Below are 26946 nucleotides of genomic sequence, written 5' to 3'. Positions count from 1 at the left end.
AGCTTCCTTGATGTACCTTACAACCCTCAGTGCTGCATTCATATGTGACTCCTTAGGACAGTGCATGAACTGACTTAACACTTGTGCAGCAAAGGCAAGATCTGGCCTTGTCATGGTTAGGTAGAGTAGTCTACCCACCAATCTTTGATACTTTGTAGGATCTGAGAGCAAGTTGTCATGTTCAGGATTTGTGGTTGGAACCTGTTCATCATAATGAAGGGATGTGCGACTCTTGTTCAATTCCAATGGTGTGTGTGCAGGCTTGGCACCACCTAGTCCAGACTCAGAAACAAGTTCTAAAGCATACTTCCTTTGTGTCATTAATATCCCTTTGTTGGACCTAGAGAACTCAATTCCCAGGAAGAATTTCAGTTCCCCCAGATCTTTCATTTTAAACTTCTTCTGAATATCTTGTCTAGTGTTGCATATAAGTTGATGATTGCTTCCAGTGACTAGAATATCATCCATATACACTAACACTACCACAATTTCACTACCAAATTGCCTTGTGAACAGTGAATAGTCATAGTGACTTTGGTTGAATCCCATCTGTACCAGTGCCTCAGTCAACTTCACATTCCATTGTCTAGGTGCCTGCTTTAGTCCATACAAAGACTTGTGCAGTTTGCAGATTTTATGAGACTCCCCCTGTCGTGCAAACCCATTAGGAATTTCCATATAAACATCTTCAAGCAAATCACCATTTAAGAAGGCATTATAGACATCCATCTGATAAATGTACCAGCCCTTAGATGCAGCAAGAGCTACCACAGACCTCACTGTTACCATCTTTGCAACTGGACTGAAAGTTTCCCCATAGTCAAAACCTTCTTTCTGACTGAACCCTTTTGCAACTAACCTGGCCTTTAGTCTTTCAACTTGGCCTGATGCTAAGAACTTGATTTTATATATCCACTTACAGCCAATGAAAGAGGATTGCCCAAGCCTTATAAGGAGTCCACCCAACTCCATTAATAGAGGTTGAGCTTTTAGCTCATTTGCAGAGAAGAAGAGAGAAGAGAAGTATTGTATTGATTTAGAAACTGAAAAACTAATTCATTGAATCTGTACAGCTTTTGGTTTATGTACAAGTCTGTTACTCAGAGAGTACAAAATATCTTCTAACAACTTGTAACTAACTAATGCCACCTAAGCATCTAGTAGACTAACTAACTTTAGTAGTTGGATAATCCTAACCATACAGCTTGTTAACTCTTCACCATAGTTAACAATTACATATAAATGGTAGTAATTTTTTATATTAAAAGATTCGTTTAGTATTACAACAAAATGAGTCAAAAGATTATTTTACATCAAAAGTTCAAATCATAAGTATGATATTTTTAGTATTCTTTAATATCTAATAATTCTAGTATCTTATTTATTCTTTTAACTTATTTTCCATTTTAGTTATTCAATCTATAATTCATGCATTTTTTATATTATTTTGAATTCTTTAATATCTAATAATTCTAGTATATATCTTATTTATTCTTTTAACTTATTTTCCTTTTTAGTCAATTAACTCTACAAATTCATACAAGAGTATATTCCTCATTTTGTATCCAAATAATTTTTTTAATAAGAAACCACGTCATAATAACATCAGCATGAAATCATCAAATAAAAAAAATTAAGTAGGCCCCACTTGAAACTTCTATTCAACACACGAAAATAATATGTAATATATTTCGTCATCAATATTCAATGAATATGAATCCTCAAGACGAAATTGCCTATAAATAGCCGCATTAGCACAATCAATAGAAAACACAACAAACAAAAAATAAATTTAGTTGAAACAAACATTAAAAACATCAAAATGTCTATGTCCTCTAGACCAAGATTGGTTGTTAAGAAAGTTTTGGCTAGAGCTCAAAATGAAGGTGATGGTGCTATTGTTAGAAGAAGCATTGGAAGGTAATTATTTTTCTACACTTTTTTCCTTTTTCTTGATTTTTTTTGTTGTTGTTATGATAATCGAGAAATCTCTGACAACCATAGACATGTAGTATAGAAGTATTCGTGAATAATAATCGAGTTGTTTTTACTCTTTTCCAATTAAATATCATACTTTTGTCAGCAATACGAATCGAATACTGATTGTTTTTTTTTTATATTTGTTATGAATTTTGGAATTTGATCAGGCCTGAATTGCAGAATCTTGATCCATTCCTCATGTTAGATGAGTTTAATGGTAATTTTTTCTTTTATTTTATTCTTTTAGTATATTATTTTGTGAATTTTATTTTGATTTTGACTAATTAGAAAGCTATGTTATTTTTGGCTTCTTGCAGTTTCACCACCTGCTGGATTTCCTGACCATCCACACAGAGGTTTTGAGACTGTCACTTACATGTTGCAGGTAAAAATTCATTTTATTTTCCTTTTTTTGTGGAAAGTTTAATTTTTGTACACTGACAAAAAAGATTGATATATACTATCAGGTGTCGGCAATGTATATAAGTTAAACTCTGTGTTGGTGTATGGATTATGGAGATTGGAAATTCTAATGTTATTTTGTGGTGTTTAATTTTAGGGAGCTTTTACTCATCAAGATTTTGCTGGTCACAAGGGCACAATCAGGACTGGTGATGTGCAGGTAATAAGTTTGCTCACAACACCACCATATTAAGTATTTAAGTTACGTACACTGACAATGTAAAGATTCTTAATAGTAAAATCAGTGTTATATAACATGTGATAGATTGTTAGCTACTAATTTTACTAATGTAACCAATTAACATTTACCATCAAAATTTGTGATGGTAGAATAGTAAGTTTTCCTTCGTCCTTAATTAGAGGTCTCGAGTTCAACTCTCGTGAATGTAGTCACATTTGAAAAGGAGTGTGTACTGGATATCGAATTTATGAAATTTAAGTGTGTTTATGATTTTCCATTTGGTTTAATGCAGTGGATGACAGCAGGAAGAGGTATAGTTCATTCAGAAATGCCTGTTGGACCAGGTACTCATAAGGGGTTGCAACTTTGGATAAATCTATCTTCCAAGAACAAAATGTAAGTTACATTGATTCAATCTTGACTTTGGCTTAAATACATTTAGTGTTTCAACAATCTAGTATTTCATTTTAACATATTCCTGTAAAACATGTACTTTGATCAAAATTCATTAGACTTTTGCAGAAATTTAGGCGTTTAAGATCTAATATATATGTATAAAAAGTATGGTTTGACCTATATGTATATGCGTCAGACAAAGAGTGTTCAACTAACCAGCCTTCACTGTGTGTGGTTATGCCATGATTTAGACACAACAACTCATGATCCTTATCTTGTTACTTGTTGTCTACTTCACGAGCCTTCATTGCCCCGTTTTTGTAACTTCCCTCCTTTTGTCCGTCCATGATACAGGATTGAGCCAAGGTATCAAGAATTGCTACACCAAGACATACCAAAAGTGGAAAAAGATGGCGTTTCGGTTACTATTTTAGCAGGGGAATCCATGGGCATAAAATCCCAAGTTTTCACACGAACGCCTACAATGTACCTTGATTTCACCCTAAAACCAGGTTCTGAGCATCACCAACGGATCCCTGAGACCTGGAATGCCTTCATCTACATAGTTGAAGGAGAAGGGGCGTTTGGTTCTTCGGATTCAACTACTACACCAGCTCACCATTGCTTGGTTTTAGGCCCTGGTGAAGGCCTAAGTGTGTGGAACAAATCTTCAAAACCATTGAGATTTGTTCTGATAGGAGGGCAACCGATTAACGAGCCTGTCGTGCAGTATGGTCCATTTGTTATGAACACTAAGAGTGAGATTATGCAGGCTTATCAAGATTATCAACTTGGAAAGAATGGATTTGAAAGGTCAAGGCAATGGTGTTCTAAATGAGTAAACAGAGTTACATCTTATATGCTTCATCAAAATTAGCCTATAAACTAGTACAATATTCATTAGTTTTCTTATAAATGTTATGATTTCAAGTTGTTTTAGTCTTTGTTTTCATTTGAAATGTGATGTGTGTTGAGTGAAGTTTATTATTAGTATTCATTTCCTTCATTTGTTCAAGATTGTATTGGTTGTAATTTATGTTGACTTCTTGAATTATAATATCTTGTCTCTTTAGTTTGGATCAACATAAGTTCTCTTAATAGTCCTTTTTTTTTCCTTTCAACAAATGTAGTGTGTTGGATGAAGTGGTATTTAAATCCTTTATTTCTTCAAGATTGATGGTAATTCTTGTAGCCATAGTGAAAAAATATATTCACTTCTTGAACAATATCTTATTTTTTTGTTTGGATCATTCATTGAAAATGTAATGACAATATTATCATATTATAGGGAGTGGATGTCCATGAAAAACATGGTCCAATGTGATTTTTTACAATTATTTCTCAATTATTGGGTCAATGTGGTCCTCCATGAGTTTTAACCATAACCACTCAAGAACTAATTTCATGCACTTTATATTAACTTGAAATTTTTTATAAAGAGAAATTGATGTTCAAATTCACATAAGAATTAAACAATTTACCGTTTAAATATCCAAGAAAAGCAGGATGGTGTGTACTTTTACCATTAGTCTTGCAAAAATATTCTGCTTAAGACAATAGAACAAATTGACTATTATTATTCCATTTATAATCTTTATAAAATCATCCTAGAAAAGGAAAATTAATAAAATCCAGCAACACCACTTCTTAACAAAATTATCTGTACCTATCTTTGCCAGCTTTGCCATCACTTCTTGTACAACACCCCACCCCCACCCCACTGGCTATTCGAAGTTAAGTCTTTCTCACATCATATGGAGTCTTTTTCTATGCATATGTGAGAAACTTTTATTGTTCCCCCTAAAAAAAGAAATAGCCAATACTAACAATTTTGGTCTCTCAATTATTGATATATTCGAATTTTAATTTTTGAGAGTGATAATATATAATTTAACTTGTAATTACTTGAAACATGCCATTTTTTATTATACTAAGCTTGTGGTGTAACTTTGCTAACGTTTAGCCATAAATTGAAAGAAAAAAAAAAGAACTTTTGAAGTTATGTTGAAAAATAGTACTATTTGAAATGTAAAGATATGTTTAGATATGTATTTTGTAAATAAAAGTGAATACTCCTAAAATTTATAGTCAAAACGAAATTTTTTTAATTTGTGAGTACATAATGTACTTCTAAAAATAGCTCAAATTTAACATATTTCTTACCTAAAAAACTATAAACACATAATTTAATATATTGAATAATTTAAATATGTTAAATCATATATATCACAAGGATTACATCAATAAAAAGAAGGAAAAAGGCAAAAGGTTATCATAAAAAGTTAAATTTTTTTTAATAAAAAAAACTATTAGACTCCAAGTCTCCAACCGCCTGTTTTCTTTTCAAACAAAGGTTATAATATATAATTATTATATATTCCTTTTTATTTACCCAAAAAAAGAACACCCACTTATGATTTTATTTTATTAAAAAAAAACAATAAAAAACAAAATAACAAAAAAATAAAAATCCAGCAAGACCACTTCTTTCAAATTCTCTGTATAATCTTTGCCAGCTCTGCCACCATTACTTCTTTGCACAAAACCCCAACACCCCATTCCCCCTCTCTCTCTAGATCACCATTTTCCAATTCTTTCTCTCTCTAAACCTCAAAAAGTTTCAATTTTTCACCAAATGGACTCTTCAGATGATGAGGGTGAGGAGTATCTTTTCAAGATTGTAATCATTGGTGATTCTGCAGTAGGTAAATCTAATTTGCTTACACGTTATGCAAGAAATGAGTTTAATTTGCATTCAAAAGCAACTATTGGAGTTGAGTTTCAGACCCAAACTCTTGAAATTGATGGAAAAGAAGTTAAAGCTCAGATTTGGGATACTGCTGGACAAGAAAGGTTTAGAGCTGTGACTTCTGCTTATTATCGTGGTGCTTTTGGTGCTCTTGTTGTTTATGATATTTCAAGAAGGACAACTTTTGATAGCATCCCTCGTTGGCTTGATGAACTCAAAAGTATGTATCTTTTTTGCTAAAAGTTCCATTTTTAATAAGTTGGTTTTGGTTTATGTTGAATTCTTATTTGTGCATTGAAAGTTCTCACCTTTTTTGGTGGATTGGCTCAAGCTTAGTCTTTTGAGATTTGATGATGTTATGATGGAATGGTAATTCTTAGATTTGAATTCTACGTTCTTGTTTATGTTGCTAAAAAAAATTCTTTTGTTTAGCTTGGTTTTGGTTTATGTTGAATTCCCATCCAAGTTTTATGCATTGTCTTTGGTTTGTGTATAGAAAATTCTCACCTTTTTGGTGGATTGGCTGTAAAGTTTAGTTTTTTTTAGATTTGATGGTGTTAGGATAGAATGGTGATTCTTTGATTTGACTTCTACATTCCTGTTTATGTTGCTAGTAGTCTTTTCTTTGTTTAGCTTGGTTTATGTTGAATTCCCATCAAAGTTTTATGCATATCTTTTGCTTTGTGCAAGAAAAAGTTTTCACCTTTTTGAAATATAGTGAGGTTTTGGTGGATTGGCTATAAAGTTTAGTTCTTGAGATTTTGATTGTGCTATGATATAATGGTAATTCTTAGATTTGGCATCTGTTGCTAAAATTCTTCTCTTTTTCCAGACTTGGTTTTGGTTTATGTTGAATTGTCATCTAAGCTTTATGCATTATCTTTTCTTTGTGCACAGAAAGTTCTCACCTTTTTGGTGGATTGGCTGTAAAGTCTAGTTTTTTGAGAATTGACAGTGTTATGATAGAATGGTAGTTCTTTAGATTTGACTTCTACATTATTCATTTTGTTTATAATTAGTTATTGGATAAATTGACAAGTGAGTCGAGATCTGATTGTTGTATTCGTATGTCTCTGTTGCTACAAAAAATTTTAAACTTGGTTTTGGTTCATGTTGAATTCCCACTTTTCAACTTGGTTTTGGCATATGTTGAGTTCCCATCAAAGTTTTATACACATCTTTTCTTTTTTTCATATAAGGTTCTCACCTTTTTGAGATATATTGAGGTTGGTAGTATAAAGTTCAGTTTTTGAGATTTGATGGTGTTATGATATGATGGCGATTCTGGGATTTGACTTCCACATTCTTGGCTCTTGATTATAACTTATAAGTATGTAAGATATCTTGTAGATCCGAAAAGTCTTGGCTACTTTAACTATTTAGGATGATGGAATAAGCCATAAGGGTAATTTTAATCGAGTTTTTCCAGAATTGAATAATGGATGTGTTGAATCTTGTCCTTTGCTTTTTTTCTTCTTCTGTGGATTTGGTTCCTATCACTTTTCTCTTTGACTGAATAAAGTAAGATTTTACAGTTGCTATCAAGTCTAATTCAATCTTTTTAGTGAAAAATTACTTACCAGGTATAGAAACAAATGGTAATGTCAGCTAGAAAAACGTTGAGTCTTGATTTTGGATCATTGTTATTTGTTACTTGAAGCAATGGCAAAGAAAGCGGTATATATGCCAATGTAGCTGTTATGCTCAATTTTGTCTAGATGCAGTTGGGAACCTTTGATAAGAACGAATTAGACAGACTGTCAATTGGATGTATATTAGGAATTGGAACTCAAGTCATGCTTTTCTTTCTCCGAAATGCCAATCTAAATGAACTTGTCAACAGATCATACTTATATGGAATCTGTTTGTTTTTTTTTGATCTGTTTTATTTGCTTGATTGTGAAAATAATTAGGACCAACAGCCTGGCTTACCTACGTATGGCATTATGGTAGACTAAGGAGTCTCGGGGATTGATAAAAAATCCAGAGATTCTTTTGATGTTAAATGGTGCCATATTTATAACTTAGGTAGTCTCTCTATTAAGCCCTTAGCTAACTAACTTTTGGCTGGACGGGAGTGTATATGTGTTGCTTTGAGCCGTGAGCTGCTATGTGATACTTGCACGACCTTATTTTGTTATTCAAATCTGTTCTTGTCTTGCAAATATCATTTGAATCTTGAAAATGAATGACTTTGTGCTCACTGTTTCCAAAATTGAAAACTTTTAGAACTTAATGTCCATAAAATAGAGGAGTATTAACTCTTGATCTATCAAAATGAGTGGGCCAGATACAAGGCCGTTTGCCCAAGTACAAGATTTTAGCTTGAGCCCTGACATGGTCCAAGATCCCTATCTTTAAGGCCATTAAAGAACCCAGGGCCAGGGAAATGCGATAAATAGAATGTTAACATTTGCAGCATATATAACCACAAATGAGGTTTGTACTCCACAAGCTTCATTTAATCACGGGATGAAATGAGCAGAGGATTATGCCATCAAAATCGAAGTCAGTGTTAATAAGGTGTAGCATTTTTCTTCCACATGTGAAGGAGACAATGACGTAGCTGATAACAACTTAAGAAAATTCAGATACATACTTTTGAAGGAAATATAGGTAGTAATATTAAGTTTTACAGACTCTTTATATGTGCAGGGGCTGTACTTAAACTTTGCATTCACGAGCTTATTTATTCACATTTTGTCTTGGAATGATACTTTCTGCTGTCGGGAATCCCAACTTTTATTTATACAGTTATATATTAGGTGTGCAAATTACATGTTACGGTGGTGTTCTATATGTTCCTCATACTCCCAATTGTTCTATAACTGAAACAACCATTTACATGCAGCTCATTCTGATACAACGGTTGCAAGGATGCTCGTGGGAAACAAATGTGACTTGGAGAACATAAGAGCTGTGAGCATAGAAGAAGGCAAAAGCCTGGCAGAATCAGAAGGGATGTTCTTCATGGAGACATCTGCCCTCGATTCAACAAACGTAAACAAGGCTTTCGAGATTGTGATTCGAGAGATCTATAATAGTGTTAGCAGAAAGGTTTTGAATTCCGATTCTTATAAAGCAGAATTATCTGTCAACAGAGTCAACCTGGTCAACGATGGTACCGATGGATCGAAACAAAAGCAGGGCTACTCTTGTTGTTCTAGGTGATTAATGTTATGTTTTCTTGATTCCCCTCAAGTTTTACAAGAATGGTTCATTAAATTATTTTTGTTGGTCTTACTGTTTATTGATTTGTTAATGGATGGAGTACTTTTGTAATGGTCAGGAACTTGATATTTATATTCTATATGGCAGCTGAAATGAATAATGTTTATTTTCCCCAATGCAAATCTGTATTCTGTGTTTTGCTTTATGTACTTGTCATTCTTGATTGTTCAATTGTAAATACTATTTCATATTCAATCAGTGTTTTCGAATTTGAGTATATGGAATCACCATTGTTAGGAAGCGGTTCGCTCCCAGTATGACACTGTTCGATGATTTAGTCGGACTTTAATACACAAGTCGTAGTCTCAGCTTTTTTTCTCCTTCGATAGAGTTGGATTGGAAGAGTCAGCCTGCGGGGTAAGCCTTTTCATGTGTGCGCATTATTGTTGATTAGTCTGTTTTTTCTGGAGTTTTTCGTTTTGAGGGGGAAATGAAAAAAGGTAAATAAAGACCTTAGCCGATTCTTGCTTGACTTCTGGGCTCACCCGAGGCGAGGACTCTTTCTTTCTTGCACAACCGCCCCAGGAAAGTAATTATCATTAAGAGGGAGAACTTTGATATCTAACTACGTAGGGTGAGTAATAAAAACAATTTGTTTGTTTTTTGGGAGAGCTGATTGTAACATGCATTACTGATGCAAATTCCAGAAGAACAAGACAGCATAGTCTGTCAAGGTCAGCTTTTACCAACAAACTGTGCATATCAACATCTTCTAGAAACTGAGCAAACATCCTTTTCTCACCAAATTATGTAAAATGATTCCTTTCATCCTCACCAACACTCTTAGTTCTAGCAACATTATGAGAGATTCCCATATTTCAAACTTGTCAATAAAAAAGTTATTCCAAACAAGACACTCCCCACCAACACTCTTGCTCTAGAACATTATGTGATATTTTTTTGTATTTCAAACTTGCCAAGAAAAACATTTACTTCAAACATAAAATCAAAACTTGTTGTAATCAAGCAGTAACTATTCCGATAATCTTAATCAGAGGTCTCAGGTTCAATCTCAGCATATGAAGTCTTATTCAATAGTGAATGCTTCCGGCATGACTTCGAATTACTCAAACTCCAAAACAAATATCGAACGCCTAGGAAACAAGAAAAGAAAGAGAGAAACCAACTTACAACAAAGGATCTTACCTCACCACCACCACTATATCAATATCCAAGAAGATATTATCATAGATTCAGAATCAATATTCACTATAAGAAAAAGAAATAACAATCAACTTTTTGATCATGACCTATCAACATTGAAGGGAGAATAGCATTTTTAATCCTTCAATAATTGATAAATAATATTTTTTATTCTTGTGATATAGAATGACTCAACATATTTAATCTTCAATTAATTAGAATGTGTGTGTTTTTATACAAGTTTAACTTAACATATGGTTAATAAGTGTTGAAATTTTGTGAGTATTCATAAGCAAAGTGATCAAACGTGCACGTTTCAAGTAATTGTATGGTAAATGTCAGTGAGATATCACAAGGAAGAAAACTGGAATTTTTTGATAATCAAGGGACCAAATATGCTATTAAACCCCACACTGAAAATAAGAATAAATAACAATAACCTAAACAATTTTCAAATGATAAATAAGATAAAGTTGACCATTATTTCTTTACTAGGGATATATTTATGAAAAGAAAAAAAGAAACATAAAAAAGGTGCATTTTGAGGCTAATAGTCTATGTTGCTCGTACTCTCCTAAAATGTTGCCACACCAACGTGGAATCCTCCAAAAAATACACTACTTTTGAAGGATCCAGCACACACACCTATCTGCATTTTTAAAGATTCCGACCAACATAGCTTGTATTATTGTTTCAGCTCCATTTCTTCAGTGCCCTGACCTCCAGTATCTAGCATTCTCAAAACCATTCTTGCAATATTGATAATCCTCAAATGTTTGATCAATTTCATCTTGTGAGTTCATCACAAATGGACCATGTTGAACCACAGGTTCATTAAGAGGTTGTCCACCTAAAAGAACAAATCTTAATGGCTTTGAAGACTTGTTCCATACACTAAGTCCCTCTCCAGGGCCTAAAACCAAACAATGGTGAGCTGATACAGGACCTGAATTCGGAATTCCGAAGACTCCTTCTCCTTCAACTATATACACAAACGCATTCCAAGACTCGGGGGTGGCTTGATGATAGTAAGCTGTTGGTTGTAGGGTGAAATCGAGGTACATTGTAGGCGTTCGTGTGTAAACCGGGGATTGGACACCCATCGCTTCACCTGCTATAACTTTTACTTCAACACCATTGTTCTCTGCTCTTGGAATGTCTTCTTTCAGCAGTTCTTGATACCTTGGCTCAATCCTGCAGTTGAACTTTGAACTTAATAAGAATTGAAAAAGGAAAAGCAATCCAATATCAAACGTGTGTTCGCCACAAAGTCTTCGTTTTGGGCTATAAACTTGAACATGGGAAAATATTGGTTCAAACTAAATCTTGATTTCTAGAATATCACATCATAAAATGTCCAAAATTTTGAGAACTTAGTCAAAAGTGAATGATTAAGCTTCGCAAAACACAGCAGAAACAGAGGTGATTTTTATACTGCATATTAGTACACTCCTAACACCCCCCCTGCCGCACAAAAAAAGTAGATAAGAGCTAACATTATTTTTTTACTACTATATGCTAGAGCCAAGTACAATAAAGTGGTGGTGTGTAAAGTATCTATATGGGGTCAGGTCAAAAGTTGTGTTGCTCGTACTCTCTAAAAATGTCAACGGGTGCGTGTCAGATTCTCCAAATAATCGTGCATTTATGGAGAATCTGAAACGAGTGTGCCAGCATTTTCAAAGAGTACGAGCAACATAGGTCAAAAGGAGTGATAAGACTGAAAGCTTCTAATGATGTAAATAACTATAACTTACATTTTGTCCTTAGAAGAAAGATTTATCCAAAGTTGCAACCCCTTTTGACTGCCTTCTCCTGCAGGCATTTCTGAGTGAATTATACCTCTTCCTGCTGTCATCCACTACAATATCATCCAAAATAAGAAACATATATCAGCAAACAAAATATCTCTTCTGTTCTTGTAAGCTATGCTGCTCCGATTCTTCAAAAATACTGTTGAATGTGTGTTGGATATTCCAAAAGTTGTGCATTTTTGGAGGATCCGAGCAACATAGCTTGTAAGTAAAAATGCTAAGAGCTGAATATTCTATACCTGCACATCACCAGTATTAATTGTGCCCTTGTGACCAGCAAAATCTTGATGAGTAAAAGCTCCCTAAGGAAATGAAAACACAACATTAGCATTATCACGTCTTCTGTGCCCTTTTCACTTTTGAAACCATGAGTTAAGAATTTGATGTGCGTTTATTTATGTTTTGTGTCAAAAATATTGGCTCAAGTGAACACTACATCCGCCTCTGTACGGATTCAACAAGGCATGCCATTTGGCGCTTTGCTGCTTATTCTATGCTGGATGGTTCGGATACCAAGACAACGGAGCCATCATTATGGGATGGTTAAGAGCATCCAACGGGTGTTTGGTCATGGCACACGGCCACACACACACACACGGCCTCAGGGGACAAGAAAAGGCCTTTCATATTCCACCTTCGTCGGCCCTTTCCCTTACTATTATATTGTATTGAATTATGCAACATAATTTTTTTTTTACCTGTAGCATGTAAGTTACTGTCTCAAAACCTCTGTGTGGATGATCAGGAAAACCAGCAGGAGCAGAAACTGAAACAATAAAACAGTACTATATCAACTTCACTTGGCTCAAAAAAAAAAACTAAGTAAAAATCAACAACATATTCCAGTTAGACGTTCAAAACTTAAGTTGCTCGGACTCTTCAAAAATACCGTCATGTGAGTCTCGGATCCTCCAAAAGCTATGCAATTTTGGAGAATCCGACACACTTGCAACAACATTTTTGGAGGGTCCAAGCAACATTACTCAAAACAGTACCTGAAAATTCATCCAACATGAGGAAAGGATCAAGATTCCTCAATTCATGCCTGCAAGATCAAATTTTTAAAACAATTCAATTAGCAACAAGATTAAAGAAAAAATCATAAAGACAGATACTTTTTTTTCTCTATGATAATTGTGGTATCTTGGCAGCTTTCCTGCACCTCAACTAATTACACGGGATACCTATCAACTCCCACCAATAACAGGTACTAGGTAACTCTATTCATCCGGACTTGACAAATAGAAAGGAATCACATTAAGACAGAGACTTTCCAATAAGGAAATCAAGAAAACACATCAAGGTCAAAGTTTCAAAACACAATTTCCTATTAAAGTTACTTCTTTTATTGTCCAAATTGAAAAATGAAAAATACCCAAATGACAAAAAGTCATAAAATTTAGAAACAAAACTTAAAATCAACAAAAAAAAATGTGAAAAATATAAAAATCCTAAATTTTAATACCTTCCAATGCTTCTTCTAACAACAGCTCCATTCCCTTCACTTTGAGGTTTAGCTAAAACTTTCTTAATCACCAATCTTGGTCTATCAAAACAAGAATCATATTGATTTGATCCAGACATAGTAATATTTCTAATAGAAAAAAAAATAGGCTTTCTTGAAAAAAATTTATTTCTAACAAATGGGAAAAAATTCACTAAAAATAGTTCAGAAATAGCTCTCATATAACAATTCTTGATTATTAGTTTTGTGTGTATCTTGTAAACTATGTTTCCCTATTTATATGAAAATTTTTAGAATATTGAAAATGGGGTTCAAATTGAGGGAACTCTGTAAGTTGAATATTGAAAAAGACAGCTAATTTTTTTATTGTTATTTTAATTTATTATTTGGATTTTAGTATATGGATATTAATATATGATGATTCTAGGCTTGTGTCATCATGATGAATGCTTTTTTCCTTTGTGTGAAAAGCCCTTTTGAAAGTCAAATGTATTTGGGAGAAAATTACTAATTTAGGGAAAAATGTCTTTAAAAGAAAATTTTAGTAAGAAATCATTTTAAAGAAAAAAAATTACTATACATTATTTAACATTTCTTCCAAATATGAGGTTGGCTTCAAATTTTGAAGAAGGATTTGTACGAAAAAAACTAATTAATTTTCAATTAAACATCAAGAAAGAAAAGTTTTTAAAAAAATTCTAAATAAAAATGTATGAACTTCAGCCATATGAAAATTCAGACATCATATATGTAAAGTTATCGTGAAATGATAATTGATAAACATGAAAAAGGATTTATAAACTCAAAATATAATTTTAATAGGGATGTTTAAAATCGAGTATATGTACATTTCCCCCTCCAAGCGAAGTATACATGCATGTCTTTTGAGCTTATCAAAGAAAGTCCAAAGTGGCGCTTACCAAAATATATGTCTAGATACATTCTTGTGAATTTCTACCATTGTTATAATTAGGGGTGTACATAGGTCGATTTGGTTTGGTTTTCTGTTAAAAAAAATCTAAACCAATTATGTCGGCTTATTAAATCTAAAAGTCAAATCAAAACACATGAAGTTGGTTTTTTCGATTTCGGCTTTAGTCGGTTCTTTCGGATTTTTTCATTTTTTACGACTATACGGTGCTTGAAAAAGAGATCAAAGATATTTTCACTTACCCGTGTTATAAGCTAAACCTAAAAAATGTTAAATGAATAGAAATTTCAAAAAGACGGTAAAATTCACATGAGTACAAATTATTATTTTTGAAATATCAACGTTCATTATGTTAAATTAATAAGATTAAAGGCTATAGTCAAACTAAATACAAAACAAAATATTTACAAAGTAAATTGTTAACTTCGAATTTGAAAAACTATAACAATATAATTGTAACTTCAGATATTAATACAAAATAAATATTTACAAATTTTACATGCCCAAATTTGAAATAAAATATATAAACATTGAAAACTATAAACTANNTATATATATATATTTTGTCGATTTGATTTGGGTTTGATTTGATTTTTTTTCTTTTAATATCAAACCAAACCAAGAGTGGTCGGTTTTTTTTTCAACTGCCAAACCAACCAAACCAAATCACACATCAGTTTTTTTTTCGGTTTGATTTGGTTCGTCGATTCGGTTTGACTTTACGATTTGATTTGTACACCCCTAGTTATAACTATTATTTAACTAATATAACTCTCACCTATATATTAATATAAAAATACTTAACAAAAAAAATTATCCTAGTTTACTGTTATTTGATTCTCAATGTTCAAGTGCTTCAAAAGTTTAAAGTGCATTATCCATTCATCATACCTTTTTGTGGGTAAAGTTTCTAGAAGCAAATCCTTAGTTTTGCACTTTTCATTTATTATACTCTATAGTGCATAGTGCATTTGTAAGTTGAATAAACTTTATGTGCATGGATATAGTGCAACACTTTGTGGATTACATATATTTGGGATAGTGCTTTTTCTCCTTTCTATTCTTTGTTGATTGTATATTGGCATTGTACCAAGCTTTATTAGCTTATTTGGCAAGACTATATGCAATTTATAAAAAGCTATTCAAAGGCTTTAGTTTATCAATTTTGAATTATAATTTTCCTAAATAATATAAAGAATTTGTGTCGAATTAATTTATCGTAATTCTAATAGTAGCTTCACCCCTACTTTTGTAAAACATCATTTAAGTTAACAATGTTAATTTACCATGATTAAGTGATGACCCGAAGTAAGAAGAGTTAGGTAATGTTGATTGGCTTATCGTAATTTGACCTTTTCGATACAAGTACGAACTACGAGAAAATGACATTTATCTTTTACCTTTTCAGTATAAGTGCGGACCATAATCTTTATTGCTTGTTTTGAATATATTAAATAATTTTTTTAACACAAATATAAGGTTTGAGCCAAAATAATGAATTATATCGACCTATAAATAAAACAAGATTAGATAAACTAAAGCTACAATTGTTAGGTTTTTGGCATGGAACATAAGTTAACTACGGTCGAGTGCTAATTTTATATATATATATATATAGTAAACATGTATCATGTATTTATTATTTAATATACACTTTCATATGTCTAAGTTATCAAATATTGTCGTAAGATAGCAACAACTTGATTAAAAGTTTACCAACTAATATTTTAAATATCATATTCCACCGGTGCATGTCTACAGTAAATTATGTATAAGAAAATTGAATTGCAATTATGAAATAAATATTAATTTTTTTTTTATTAAAATAGAAAAATATAGATAAGAAAAATCAGGAAGCTATGTAGTCTGCCAAACTACAAAATCAGTTATTGAGACATGACTCTGTAATGACAACAACAATGACAGTATCATATGACATTATGCTTACAAGTTAGTACAATACAATATGCACACTCACTTTTATTATATGATAAAAAATAAAATAATAAAATAAAAATTGCCCTACAAAGTGTTCATTAGTTATATTATGTTAATTGAGATTTAAAGGGGAAAAAATGATTAATGAGATATATTATATCCATAATCGAGGGACCAAATATATGAACTAACCCTTTTTAAAAATAAGTTATTTATGTTCTAAAACAAATAAACACTTCAAATCTAATAAAATCCTAACCAAACAAGCTATAATATCCTTAAAAAGTTACATACTAAATATTTCTAAGAAATTAATTTTTTTATTTTTTTCATTTGCCATTATCACGCAAAGCTTTATTTAGTCGTATTATATTCTATAATTTAATTATGGGAAGAAGACATCTAGAAGATTCAGGTATAAGATATTTCCATATAATACATAATTTTAAAATAATTTGTGTATTACAACTCAAATTTTAGTGACCCTTCTTATTTAATAATACTGTTTCAATTTGAATAGATAGTGAAATATAATCTACTCCATACTGTTCAACTATTTTCATCACAATATTATTATTATTTTCAGAATAATCAATTTCTCAGCAGTCGACATTGTCTCATTCAATGAATTTTTTTCATATTCATTTACTTTATTTCATATTATATTGTGTATTATTACATATGCATATTATCATACTAGGATTATTTGAATTTTTATTTATTACTATACTATAAGAGAACTTAATATGATAATAAAAAAACTTTATACATTGATTATTAATTAAACTCTTTAAAAATAGTTTATCAACAAAGGTGAGCCGGCCACAATTCATTGACCATGAAAATTAAGGAATTATTTATTTTCAGTATAATTATTTAAGTCCAACAAAAACTTAAATTTCCACGAGAGAACATTGTAAATATTTAACAAAAAAGAAGACATAAAATTGTTAGGCAAAATATTGTTGTAGGTAAGTTTTAAAGGTAAAAATCAATGTGATCGAACTCTTTAGCAATGTCGATAAATATGTGTCAAGTGGTACTGTTAAGGAACTGACACAAATATATTCATAATATTTTTAAAGAGTCTGAAACAAAGCACAACATATAGGAAAAATAGATACTTATAATATTTTTAGAGATTTGTTATAATAGTTAGTTATCTTAAGTTCTTAACAACCATAATTTGAACGTGTATTAAACTTAATAAATTGAGTGCTTAAATAAATAAATGATATAATGGAAAGCTGAAAAATTAAATTAATTTCAGATTTCATTCTGGAACAAGCCTTTTGACTTTGTATTATCTAGTCAAAAATTTGAATATTTCTTCAATATTTTCCGCTAATAATTTTATTTGAGTTGTACAAGGAATGTTTAAAAAGTCTTTATTCTTTTTGTAATTCTACTAATAATAATGACAATTCACATCTTTTCTTTTCACGGTCACTAATTGTAAGTTAACATGTAACAAACACTTCATTCTAATTAAACAATATCAAGACAAGTTAATTAACAATAAGATTTTTCCATTAAAATGTAAAAAACATCTAGTTAGATAATATTTTCTTTTATATAATTTTATGTAGCACGAATTTAAATTAATCAAAGCTTCAATATGAATATCAAAAAACAAAGTCAACTAAACAAATTTTAAGACATAAATTATCATGAGTTGACTTCCTTGTGTCCTCACTTTGTTGGTACCATGGGAGGATTCCACATAATGTTTAGTGCATTTTTAAAATTATATCTTCCATTTTAAAAGTATATTCCATTTGGATCTTAGTGGTTTGAGTATGGTATCCCACTAGGAGTATAATAAATACGTTTTTTTTAGAATATCTAGGATTAAGTGTATTGCTAAATTTTATTTTATTTTTAACTATTCAATAATTTTATTGGTTTATATTCATATTGTAAATGTCTAATTAAAGAACATATTTATTTTTCAGAATGTGAATCAAAACTAGTGATTACAAATATAATAGAGCTAAAGAGAGTCAAATGAGTTCAATTGAATCCTTTTCAAAGGAAAATTGTATTGCGAAATTATGGAAAAAATAATTTAATTTACTCATACATTTTCTTGAATTCTTGATAAAAAAGAAACAAATTTTAGTTTAATGATAAATAAGATTAAAAATTTGTATATCACATTTGAAACCCTATGTATAATATGTGAGATTTTGGTATCTTTTTGAATTTTTCTTTTATAAATTTAGCACTCTTCCACAATTAAGGACATATATTAGATATTTTCAAAAAAAAATGTGCGCTTTTTGACTTAAAAAATATGTGTTTTTTTGTGGAAATTCAAATAATATGTAAAACACATGAAAGAAATGTGATATGCATGTCTCATAAGTTTATTAAGGTAAAAGATTGTCTAACATATCATTAGTTCAAATTTAGCGCAAAGAAAATGCTTTTGCCACTTGAACAGTAGACGGGAGACATGCACATGTGGTTCTTTGAGGTTAGGGGAGAGTCTTTGAGTTAGATTACTAACTATAAACAAGTCATTCTTATTATCACTTTCTAATGTGATATCTGATAAAAAAAATGCAGTTTTGAACTGAAAGGTGGAAGTGGTTCCTCCTCAACTTCTGACTCTAATCTTGAGAATTCACTACAACTTTACATTCGGCAAGAAAGATCGATAAGCATTAGCATAAATTGAATTTTGGATTGACTCTTATTTATTCTTTGAAAAAATTCATAGAGAATCAAAATTCACTTAGGTGAATCCTACTAGTCAAATGCCTCTTTTTCCTCCACAAGAGTTCGCTCCCAAAAAAAAAGACTTGAAAAAAACTAAATAGAAAATTTGAACCTCTACTCTATTTTAGAAACGAAAATCACATTTACTAAAATCATATTTTGAAAAACACCTAAAAATCAAACTTATGTGTAATTACATAATTAATATGTATATATTTAGCTAAGTAATTACTGGATCAATATGATATGTTGAATACAATTGAGAGGGTGCAATATAATTACACTATCTTAATTTGAATGGAAAGGTGAAAATTACATTGTGTAATCAAATACTTTAGTAACTATTTATATTGCACCTTTATTTTCTGTTTGTCAAATATATATTAGTCTTTTAATATTATTTTTGTTTTCCTGTCTCTTATTTTCATCTTCTAGTCTTTTATTTTTCGTAATTATTACACACAATTACATTTTTATTAACTTTATTTTTAACTCATCAGTATAAAAGTTTATAATGAAATAAATTCATATTTATCTTTTTTTTAAAAAAAAAAAAAGCGACAAATCATAAATTTCACACTATATTAATATGAGTTGGAATTTTTACCAATTCATAATTAAATTTTTTAATTAATTAATTTAATTTAAGATTTATTAATCATTAAAAGTTTGTTTACTTCTTCATCGGAAAGAAAATTCCTTTCTTCCTTCATTCCCCTGAAAGAAAGAAAGAAAAAATTCAATGCAGAAATAGGCGAAGAAAATATAGCGCAAGAATTGGGGAAAATATTGAGGAAGAAAAAGGGGGGAATCAACATTGAATAAATAATTATGGCATTTTCATGGCGTTTTATTGGACTATCTATTTTTGTTTTTCTTCTAAATGTATCATCAATAGCACATTCTGCTCCTATCAAGGCACATAGCTCTTGCAGCAATGAAATCAATATGGTAAATGTATTCAACCCTTTTCTTATATAGAGAAAATAAATTGTGGGGTTTGTTTTTTGGGTGGAAATTGTGTTAAAAATGTAATCTTTTATGGATTTTGTAGATTTTCTTATTTGATATTGTCATTTCTTGATTATGTGGAAAGTTATGATGGGGTTATGGATTTTTTTGTTTTGAGGGGTTTCAATAGTTAAGAATCTTTGTTTGGTATGGACATGTTAGTGGGAGGTGGTACGTATCTGGTGAAATTAGTTGAGCTGGCCTAGACACTACGATTATCATTAAAAACCAATCTTTTTTGGTAATGTTAATAAGATGATTTGAAATGGTGAGGATTGGTTCATGCATTTGGTGGAATTTGTTATGAAATGGAGTTATTTGATATATTATGTTTTGATTCTGTGCCGGGGTGGCAGAGTTACTCGGTGGAATAGTTGAGGTGTGGGCAAGTTAGCTCGGACACCACTCCATAAAAAAGTTTAATTTGAGGTTCTGGTGTGTGGTGTGTGTGTGTGTGTGTTATAAGATTACTATACAAGGATTTATTTAGCATTTATTATACTCCCTCCGTTCACTTTTACTTGTCGATTTTGGACTTTGCATGCCCCTTAAGAAACAATGATTGAAATGAGTATTTTAACACAATATCCATGTTAGTTGATGTTTAGTCTTAACTGGACTTGAAGTATTCTCTATTTTCATTCTGTTCTGCACATATAGAAACTTACCGGTGCTAATCATTCTTTTCCTTTCTTTTGTTAAAGATGCTGGTGAAGTTGTGGGTTAATGGTGGTGAGGAAGATTCAATAGTTGGCTTGAGTGCGGCATTTGGGTCTGTATTACCCACTGATACTAAACGTGCCTCCAGGTTGCGTGCTGTTTATACACAACCTTTGAATGGCTGTTCTGCTTCCTCCACTAAGGTATTTACTCCACATTCCTTACACACCTTTACTTTTAGGTGGATATCCGAAACGAAACTGTGTTGCTGCTTGATTAAATAATAGTGATAATTCTTTCGCGGCCCAATTTCGGTTCTTTTGATCTTTCTTGATGATCTTCCATCTCTCATTTGTTAACTTGCGAATATTTGAGAACAATAGAATTCATACTTCTTTATGAGCCAAGTCCTGCTTTAAGAGTGAAGAATTGATGCAAATCTCAGCAAGGTTGAAAAGATTTAAGGAGCTGAATTGTGAACCAATCTCATTTATATCAAGGAGAAGTGAAGAAACAATTTTTTTTTTTAATATAGTTTAGGTGAAAACATCTACATGTTAAGCCATTGACCATCTCTGTCTTCTATCAGGAAGTTAAAGTAATTCAAACTTCTTAACTCTGCATAGAACAACTTATTTTCAGCATATAAGAAAACTTAAGAGTAAGTTTCACTCGTGAAAATGGAAAGATACTTTTTTCTGGTGGATCGCAGTGGAGGATTGAAATAGGAGAAAAGAGTAGAAATGGAGATGGGTTGAGGATGATCACTACAAAAAAACACTTGAATTGCAGGGGTTAAAATTACATATTGCGGGGGTCAGTAACCCCCGCAACTAAGTAATACGGCAGTTGAAAAAACTCCTACAATTAGATGTGCCACAATTAAGTCACGGGGTTTTTCTCCAACCCCTCGTACCATTAGCAGGAGTTTACTACTGGGGGTTTTGAACCCCTACATTTTAAATTCTAGGATTCAAAACCCCAACAATTTGTGAATTCTAGGAGTCAAAACCCCCCACAATTCATGAACTTTACATTAAAATCAACAAGAGTTTTGACTCCTGCAATTTATGAAATGTATCTTTTTATAGAATTTTGCTAAAAATATTCAATTTTAAATATTAATAATTAATTAACTAACATGTACATCATAGTAAAACCTAAAAGGGCATATTAATATAAGAAATAACACAATATTTCAATACAAAAATATATCAAAGTGTACTATAGTTTTACAAACTAAATTGAAATGTCATTCACTTCAACCATTACGATTACAAGAAACTTCAAATCTTGCTTGAACTTCAAATCACTACAAAAACTTGCTTAAACTTCAAATCACTAGCATCCAAACTCAAGATAGGATCTGCAACAGTTCATGAAACTCAGCGGATTTCACTACGATATCACCTGGCTGCAAAGAGAAATACACAATAAGCGACTTCATCCAAACTCAAAACATGGATGAATATAGCATACTTGATGAATTTAGTACTACCAGCCAGTTAAGTTATATGGTGGAATAAGACATGTTAGTTGACAAGAATATATTACAACAATAACAACATAATACACAGTGAAATTTCACAAGCGGGTTTGGGAAAGGTAGAATATACGCACAAGTAATGACTTATCCCCAGTTACGCTTGTCAGGGAGCAAAAGGAAAACAATTACTATTGTTTATGTCCAGCCAAATAATACAACTTACAGAGTTAAGAGCCTGCTCAAGAAATACATCAGTAGCTACCTTTTTGTGTAACTCAAACCAATTGGGTCTGCGATGGCCACAAGCCACTACTCCCCTGTACTAATTTTACTTTTTAATGAAATGCTTCATATTTCCTTACCAAAAAAAAAGTAACAACAAATGGGTCCTAGTTAGATAAAGTCTAAAGATTAATTCATTGGGAAAAGAAATTAATTAGTAATATCTATATGGCTAGATCTCACATTAGTTGTACACTGAAATGTACCTCTAATCCTTAATTCTTTGAAGTATCAAAGTTCCAGAGAAAAAGATTTTACTTACCAATGCCAACCACCTTGCTATGCCTATATAACATAATTATAGGTGCAGTAAGTTCTCAAGACAATGTAAAATATTCATTAAACAACACCAACAACTATATAAAAGCTATAACTTGAAATGTAAAAGTCCAACTAGTGAATTAGAAAATACCAGTTACTATTCAGATGATCAATTATAATTTTTTGAAAAGGCACAATTACTAAAAATAATGTGACCTCTCAAAACTGAACATGAGTCTAATGATGCTTAGGATTGGGTCTGTTGGGAGAAATTGAATTTTGCTTGCAAAAAGAGTCCACTGGCCATCCAAGATGTAATCTTGGCAATAATCTTGTCCACTAAGGGTTTAATTGGACTATTGTAAGCCTTTTAGGTGTCGTTTAATACAAAGATTAATAATGTAGGGATTAGTAATGCAAGGTTCCTTAGTAAAATTGTTTGGCACACCTAGATATTTGAAACAGAGTTCTCCAACCTCATATCCAAGCATAGTCAAGATGGTTTCCTTAGTAAATTTGTTAATACCTTCAAAACATACCTGACTTTTCAAAATGATGGTCTTCAAATCAGAAGCATCAGAAAACATATTGAATTTACCCCTCGATAGTTGTAGTTGTATAGATCTGACATCTCATCTAGTAAATATAGTAAGTCAACAGCAACAAAGTACTGATTCAAAACTGATGTCAACATCTAGATGGAAAAAAATGTTTCATCAAACTTTCTTAGTTGTAAATCAGCACAACTACAAAGAAAAAAGACATTCTTGCAACTCTTCCAAATCTGTTTGGGTTAAAGGAATTTTGCATTTAACTATCATTCCATCTTCACTAACTATCTAAAGGACAAAATCAAATAAAAAAATACAATAAACTCACAAGATTTGTAGAGCGTCGCAGAACTTGAGCGAGTTGTGCATGACTGCTTATAAGAGCTTTTATCTTCTTCAACAATGCAGCCACAAATATTGACACTATAGCACGAAAAAATAGTGCAAACTGTCTTAAAGAAAGATCTCATCAGAAAAATGAGAACCAAATTTAAAAAGAATAGCTGAAAAGTAGATGAAACTTACGGAAATAGCTGGGAATATAGACGAAATCAGGTTCAGTAATGTGGGAGGAGATAGTGGTGGGAGTGACGTCTTTGGGATCGGTGGCAAAAGGGATGGTTGGGTTTGGGGACAATTCCAGTTGTTGGGGATGATCGTAACATGTATACTCAATATACTCGATATGGTTAGTCAATCGATAAAGTGAAACAACCTTATGGTGCTACTTCTAATCCTACACAGGCTGATGACGCGACAAGAAAGAACAGTTCATCATCAAACAAGTTGAAAACACCACATTTCTCCAATATCACCACCTTATAACATAGAAACAAATATCATATCTCTCAAATTTACCAGATTCACTTACAACTAACAAAAATCAATTAAGAAGTTAATCTATCCAACCAAAAAATCAATTACTAGCAAGTTATTCTCTATGTAAACCTTATTTAATTAGATTATCCATATTGAAACCCTAAAGAATCGAAGTTTAGGGGAAATCCAAAAAGTACAATAGTTATAAACCTTAGAAAGAGCTGAAGCTTCTCCATGGTGCAGGACGTAGGGCAACGAGCCTATTGGAGCATTCTTTTACTCCAAAATCGGCGAAGATATTGCAGATTTTCTGAAACTAAAATAGATTCAAAATACAAATCTCAAAACTTTTTACAAACAATTTGAAGTTGAGAAAAAAAAAATCAGTTGATTTATAGATTGAAAATGCATGAAAATGAGGAAAAGAGAACTCATTTTTGAAGCTTTCGATGTCTAAATTAAGGAGCAATTGTTAAATAGAGAGAAATTGGGAAGTAAGAGAGGAGAAGAGAAGTATGAACCAACGATACCGCCAATCGCCACCGCCGCCTCCATCTTTTCCTACTCCGACCACTGTTATTGTGGATGAAGACAGTGATAGCTCCGCCACCATGGATTCGCCACCGTGCCGCCTCCATCACTTCCTACTCCAACCCTAATTATCATATGAAAATTGATCAGTTCGGGATCGCAGAAAATAGAATGAAACTTTTTTTTATTTGGGGATTAAATGAGCAACGATATAAAATTTTATTTTTTAGGATAGCGGCGGGTAATAACCCCACAAATTCTACTAAAATTATAGGGGTTAATCAAACCTCCGTAATTTGATGTAATTTGTGGGGGTTGAGTTAACCTCCATTATAAAACCTCTAGGATTTAAGTGTTTTTTTGTAGTGGATGTAGCACTATGTACAGGGTGGTGAAGGAATGATCTCTTGATAGCTCAAAAGTAGCCACAATCTTTCCTTCTTCTTTTTGATTAATTTGATGAACTAAACACATACTAGATAAATAGTTAAATACCTTACTGAACAACCTTTTGTTCTGTCGTGAGTCTTGTCAACACCCTCACCCCTCTCTGTACAGCAACTCATCTTCATATAAGCTATTGCTTAAATTGTTTATAAGTTTTTCAAGTGATAATCATTGTTTACATCATCTTCCAAAATTTAGATCTTTTTCTTCTTTTTTTGTTTCATTTACAAAAGACTACATGACTTCATTTTCAACTTTCAAGATTTTATTTTAAACTATTTGTGTGATCAGCTATACTTTTAAGTTCTTGCTAAAAATAACCATATATTACCCCAATTGCAAAAATATCAATTATATTAGCAATTTGTGAGTCTTAGTAATTCTGTTAGTTTTTTCTTTCTTCGATCTTGTGTTATTTTTAGCGATACAAATACAACTGGTATTTTAGAGGAAAAATATCCTTTTCATGGTACTTTTCAGAGTGGAACCAAATAGTAGTGTGGAGGAATTTCGAATTGTAAAATGATCTGAAAGGGTTACCACTAGGATCTACCAGAAGTTAACTATTACAAACTGATTTTACTTTGAATGCCAAAGAAGTCTAAATTTGCTATATCTGTTTGGCTGTTGTAAAAATAGGCTCGAGAATGTTCTATAAAAAGAAAATAATAGTGGTGTTGTTTGTTATACATTAATAATGCAGAAATATCATTTGTTCTAGTTATCAGGCTCTATTGCACTAGCTCGTCGCGGTGAATGTGAATTTATAACCAAGGCCACGGTTGCCCAAGAAGGAGGTGCAGGAGGTGTTGTGTTAATAAATAATGAAGGAGGTTGTAACCCTGACTCACATTGTCATCTTAGGTCTCAAGGTCTGTTTTATATGTTTCCCTTCATCTCTTTCTGATATGACACTGCTTTTTCTTGCATTTATTTAGGTCCTCTGGAAATTGCTTGTCCTAATAATTCTACCATATCAAATGTAACCATTCCTGTTGTTTCAATTTCAAAAGAGGGGGCAGATATTATTGATAAATACATCAATTCAGGAAAGAAAGGTAAGCCCTGGCCTCATATATATTGCTTAGATGTTTTGATAACGGTTAGCTTTCTTTTGGATTCTAATTTTGGTTGTCAAGATGTTGATTAGCTTGTGTTGTAATCTACTTTTTTTATATTACATGCATTATAATTCATTTTAATGAGTGCTTTTGAAGTATGAAAATATATTTATTATATATCATTGAGATGTAATCCCATTTCTTGCTGGTTAACTTTTGGTGCAAACAAGAGGTCCTTGTTGCATATATTATTGGGTGTATTCTGTAGGAACCGTATGCCATTTGTGTGTTTGTAGAAAGCTTTTAGATGATTCTTCATCTATTTATGGTTGGATATCGATGATGTGCATTCACTGCAAAAGGCATGTCAGGTTAATACTTTGAAAAAGCAGTTAAGCAATGAGTTTGGGATGAAGGTTTAGTGTGATGCAACGAAGATAGAAGATCGGAGATTGATTTTCTCTTCAAAGTGTCAGTGGTAGCTGATGAGAATGTGGACTTAAACGCAGTGTGGCTAACATCAAATGGCTTTTTTAATTGCAAACAATTATAGTGCCTCTGTAATTGATGCATATCTTTTGTTCTGATCTTCTTATTTCTTGTTGTTTGTTTTATTTCACTTGGAATACTTTTGATATATGGAATCCTTTTCTTGATCCAGTGGAGCTGCTGTTATATTCGCCAGATCGCCCTATTGTGGACTACTCGGTGTCTTTCATATGGTTGATGGCTGTTGGAACAATCATTTGTGCAGCTCTTTGGAAAAAGTTTACTCAATCTAAGGAAAGTGACGACTATGAACTATCACAAGAGGCCCCCTGCC

At 31.9% G+C, this 26946-nt stretch overlaps 4 protein-coding genes and 1 long non-coding RNA gene across 9 annotated transcripts in view; 3 read left to right on the top strand and 2 right to left on the bottom strand.

Annotated features, from left to right (window-relative positions):
- The first annotated feature begins 1773 nt into the window (after positions 1-1773).
- Positions 1774-4003, top strand: LOC102582065 (pirin-like protein). The gene is made up of 6 exons (XM_006366652.1): positions 1774-1920; positions 2148-2197; positions 2298-2365; positions 2540-2602; positions 2916-3019; positions 3374-4003. The coding sequence occupies exons 1-6, from the start codon at positions 1823-1825 to the stop codon at positions 3855-3857; spliced, it is 867 nt and encodes a 288-aa protein (XP_006366714.1). The 5' UTR covers positions 1774-1822; the 3' UTR covers positions 3858-4003.
- Positions 4004-5535: 1532 nt separating this feature from the next.
- Positions 5536-9121, top strand: LOC102581739 (ras-related protein RABA5e-like). Its single transcript, XM_006366651.2, has 2 exons — positions 5536-5988; positions 8620-9121. Exons 1-2 carry the CDS (start codon positions 5655-5657, stop codon positions 8937-8939), a joined length of 654 nt encoding a protein of 217 aa, XP_006366713.1. The 5' UTR covers positions 5536-5654; the 3' UTR covers positions 8940-9121.
- Positions 9122-10556: 1435 nt separating this feature from the next.
- LOC102581408 (pirin-like protein) lies at positions 10557-13676 on the bottom strand. The gene is made up of 6 exons (XM_006366650.2): positions 13422-13676; positions 12952-13001; positions 12655-12722; positions 12196-12258; positions 11900-12003; positions 10557-11336 (listed from the first exon to the last, which is right to left on the bottom strand). Exons 1-6 carry the CDS (start codon positions 13640-13642, stop codon positions 10850-10852), a joined length of 993 nt encoding a protein of 330 aa, XP_006366712.1. The 5' UTR covers positions 13643-13676; the 3' UTR covers positions 10557-10849.
- A 6043-nt stretch (positions 13677-19719) lies between these two features.
- Positions 19720-26946, top strand: part of LOC102581070 (signal peptide peptidase-like 5) — a 14561-nt gene continuing 7334 nt past the window's right edge. The window contains exons 1-5 of the mRNA XM_015305035.1: positions 19720-19965; positions 20730-20888; positions 25784-25895; positions 26001-26120; positions 26785-26936. Coding sequence (XP_015160521.1) covers positions 19846-19965; positions 20730-20888; positions 25784-25895; positions 26001-26120; positions 26785-26936 — 663 coding nt within the window. The 5' untranslated portion in view covers positions 19720-19845. The remainder of the gene's footprint in view (positions 19966-20729; positions 20889-25783; positions 25896-26000; positions 26121-26784; positions 26937-26946) is intronic.
- LOC102580851 (uncharacterized) lies at positions 21842-24984 on the bottom strand. Of its 5 annotated transcripts, none has more exons than XR_001472373.1 (4): positions 24295-24984; positions 23594-23688; positions 23254-23498; positions 21842-22095 (listed from the first exon to the last, which is right to left on the bottom strand). It is a non-coding gene; the product is annotated as an uncharacterized lncRNA (long non-coding RNA). The 5 variants fall into 5 exon arrangements; XR_001472372.1 differs by having other exon boundaries at positions 21842-23498; positions 24295-24739; positions 24903-24984; XR_001472371.1 differs by having other exon boundaries at positions 21842-23498.

Source organism: Solanum tuberosum, unplaced genomic scaffold (assembly GCF_000226075.1).
Source record: "Solanum tuberosum cultivar DM 1-3 516 R44 unplaced genomic scaffold, SolTub_3.0 scf00651, whole genome shotgun sequence".
Taxonomy (NCBI): Eukaryota; Viridiplantae; Streptophyta; class Magnoliopsida; order Solanales; family Solanaceae; genus Solanum; species Solanum tuberosum.
Note: the sequence above shows the minus strand (reverse complement) of the source record. Positions and strands in the feature narration are given on the sequence as shown.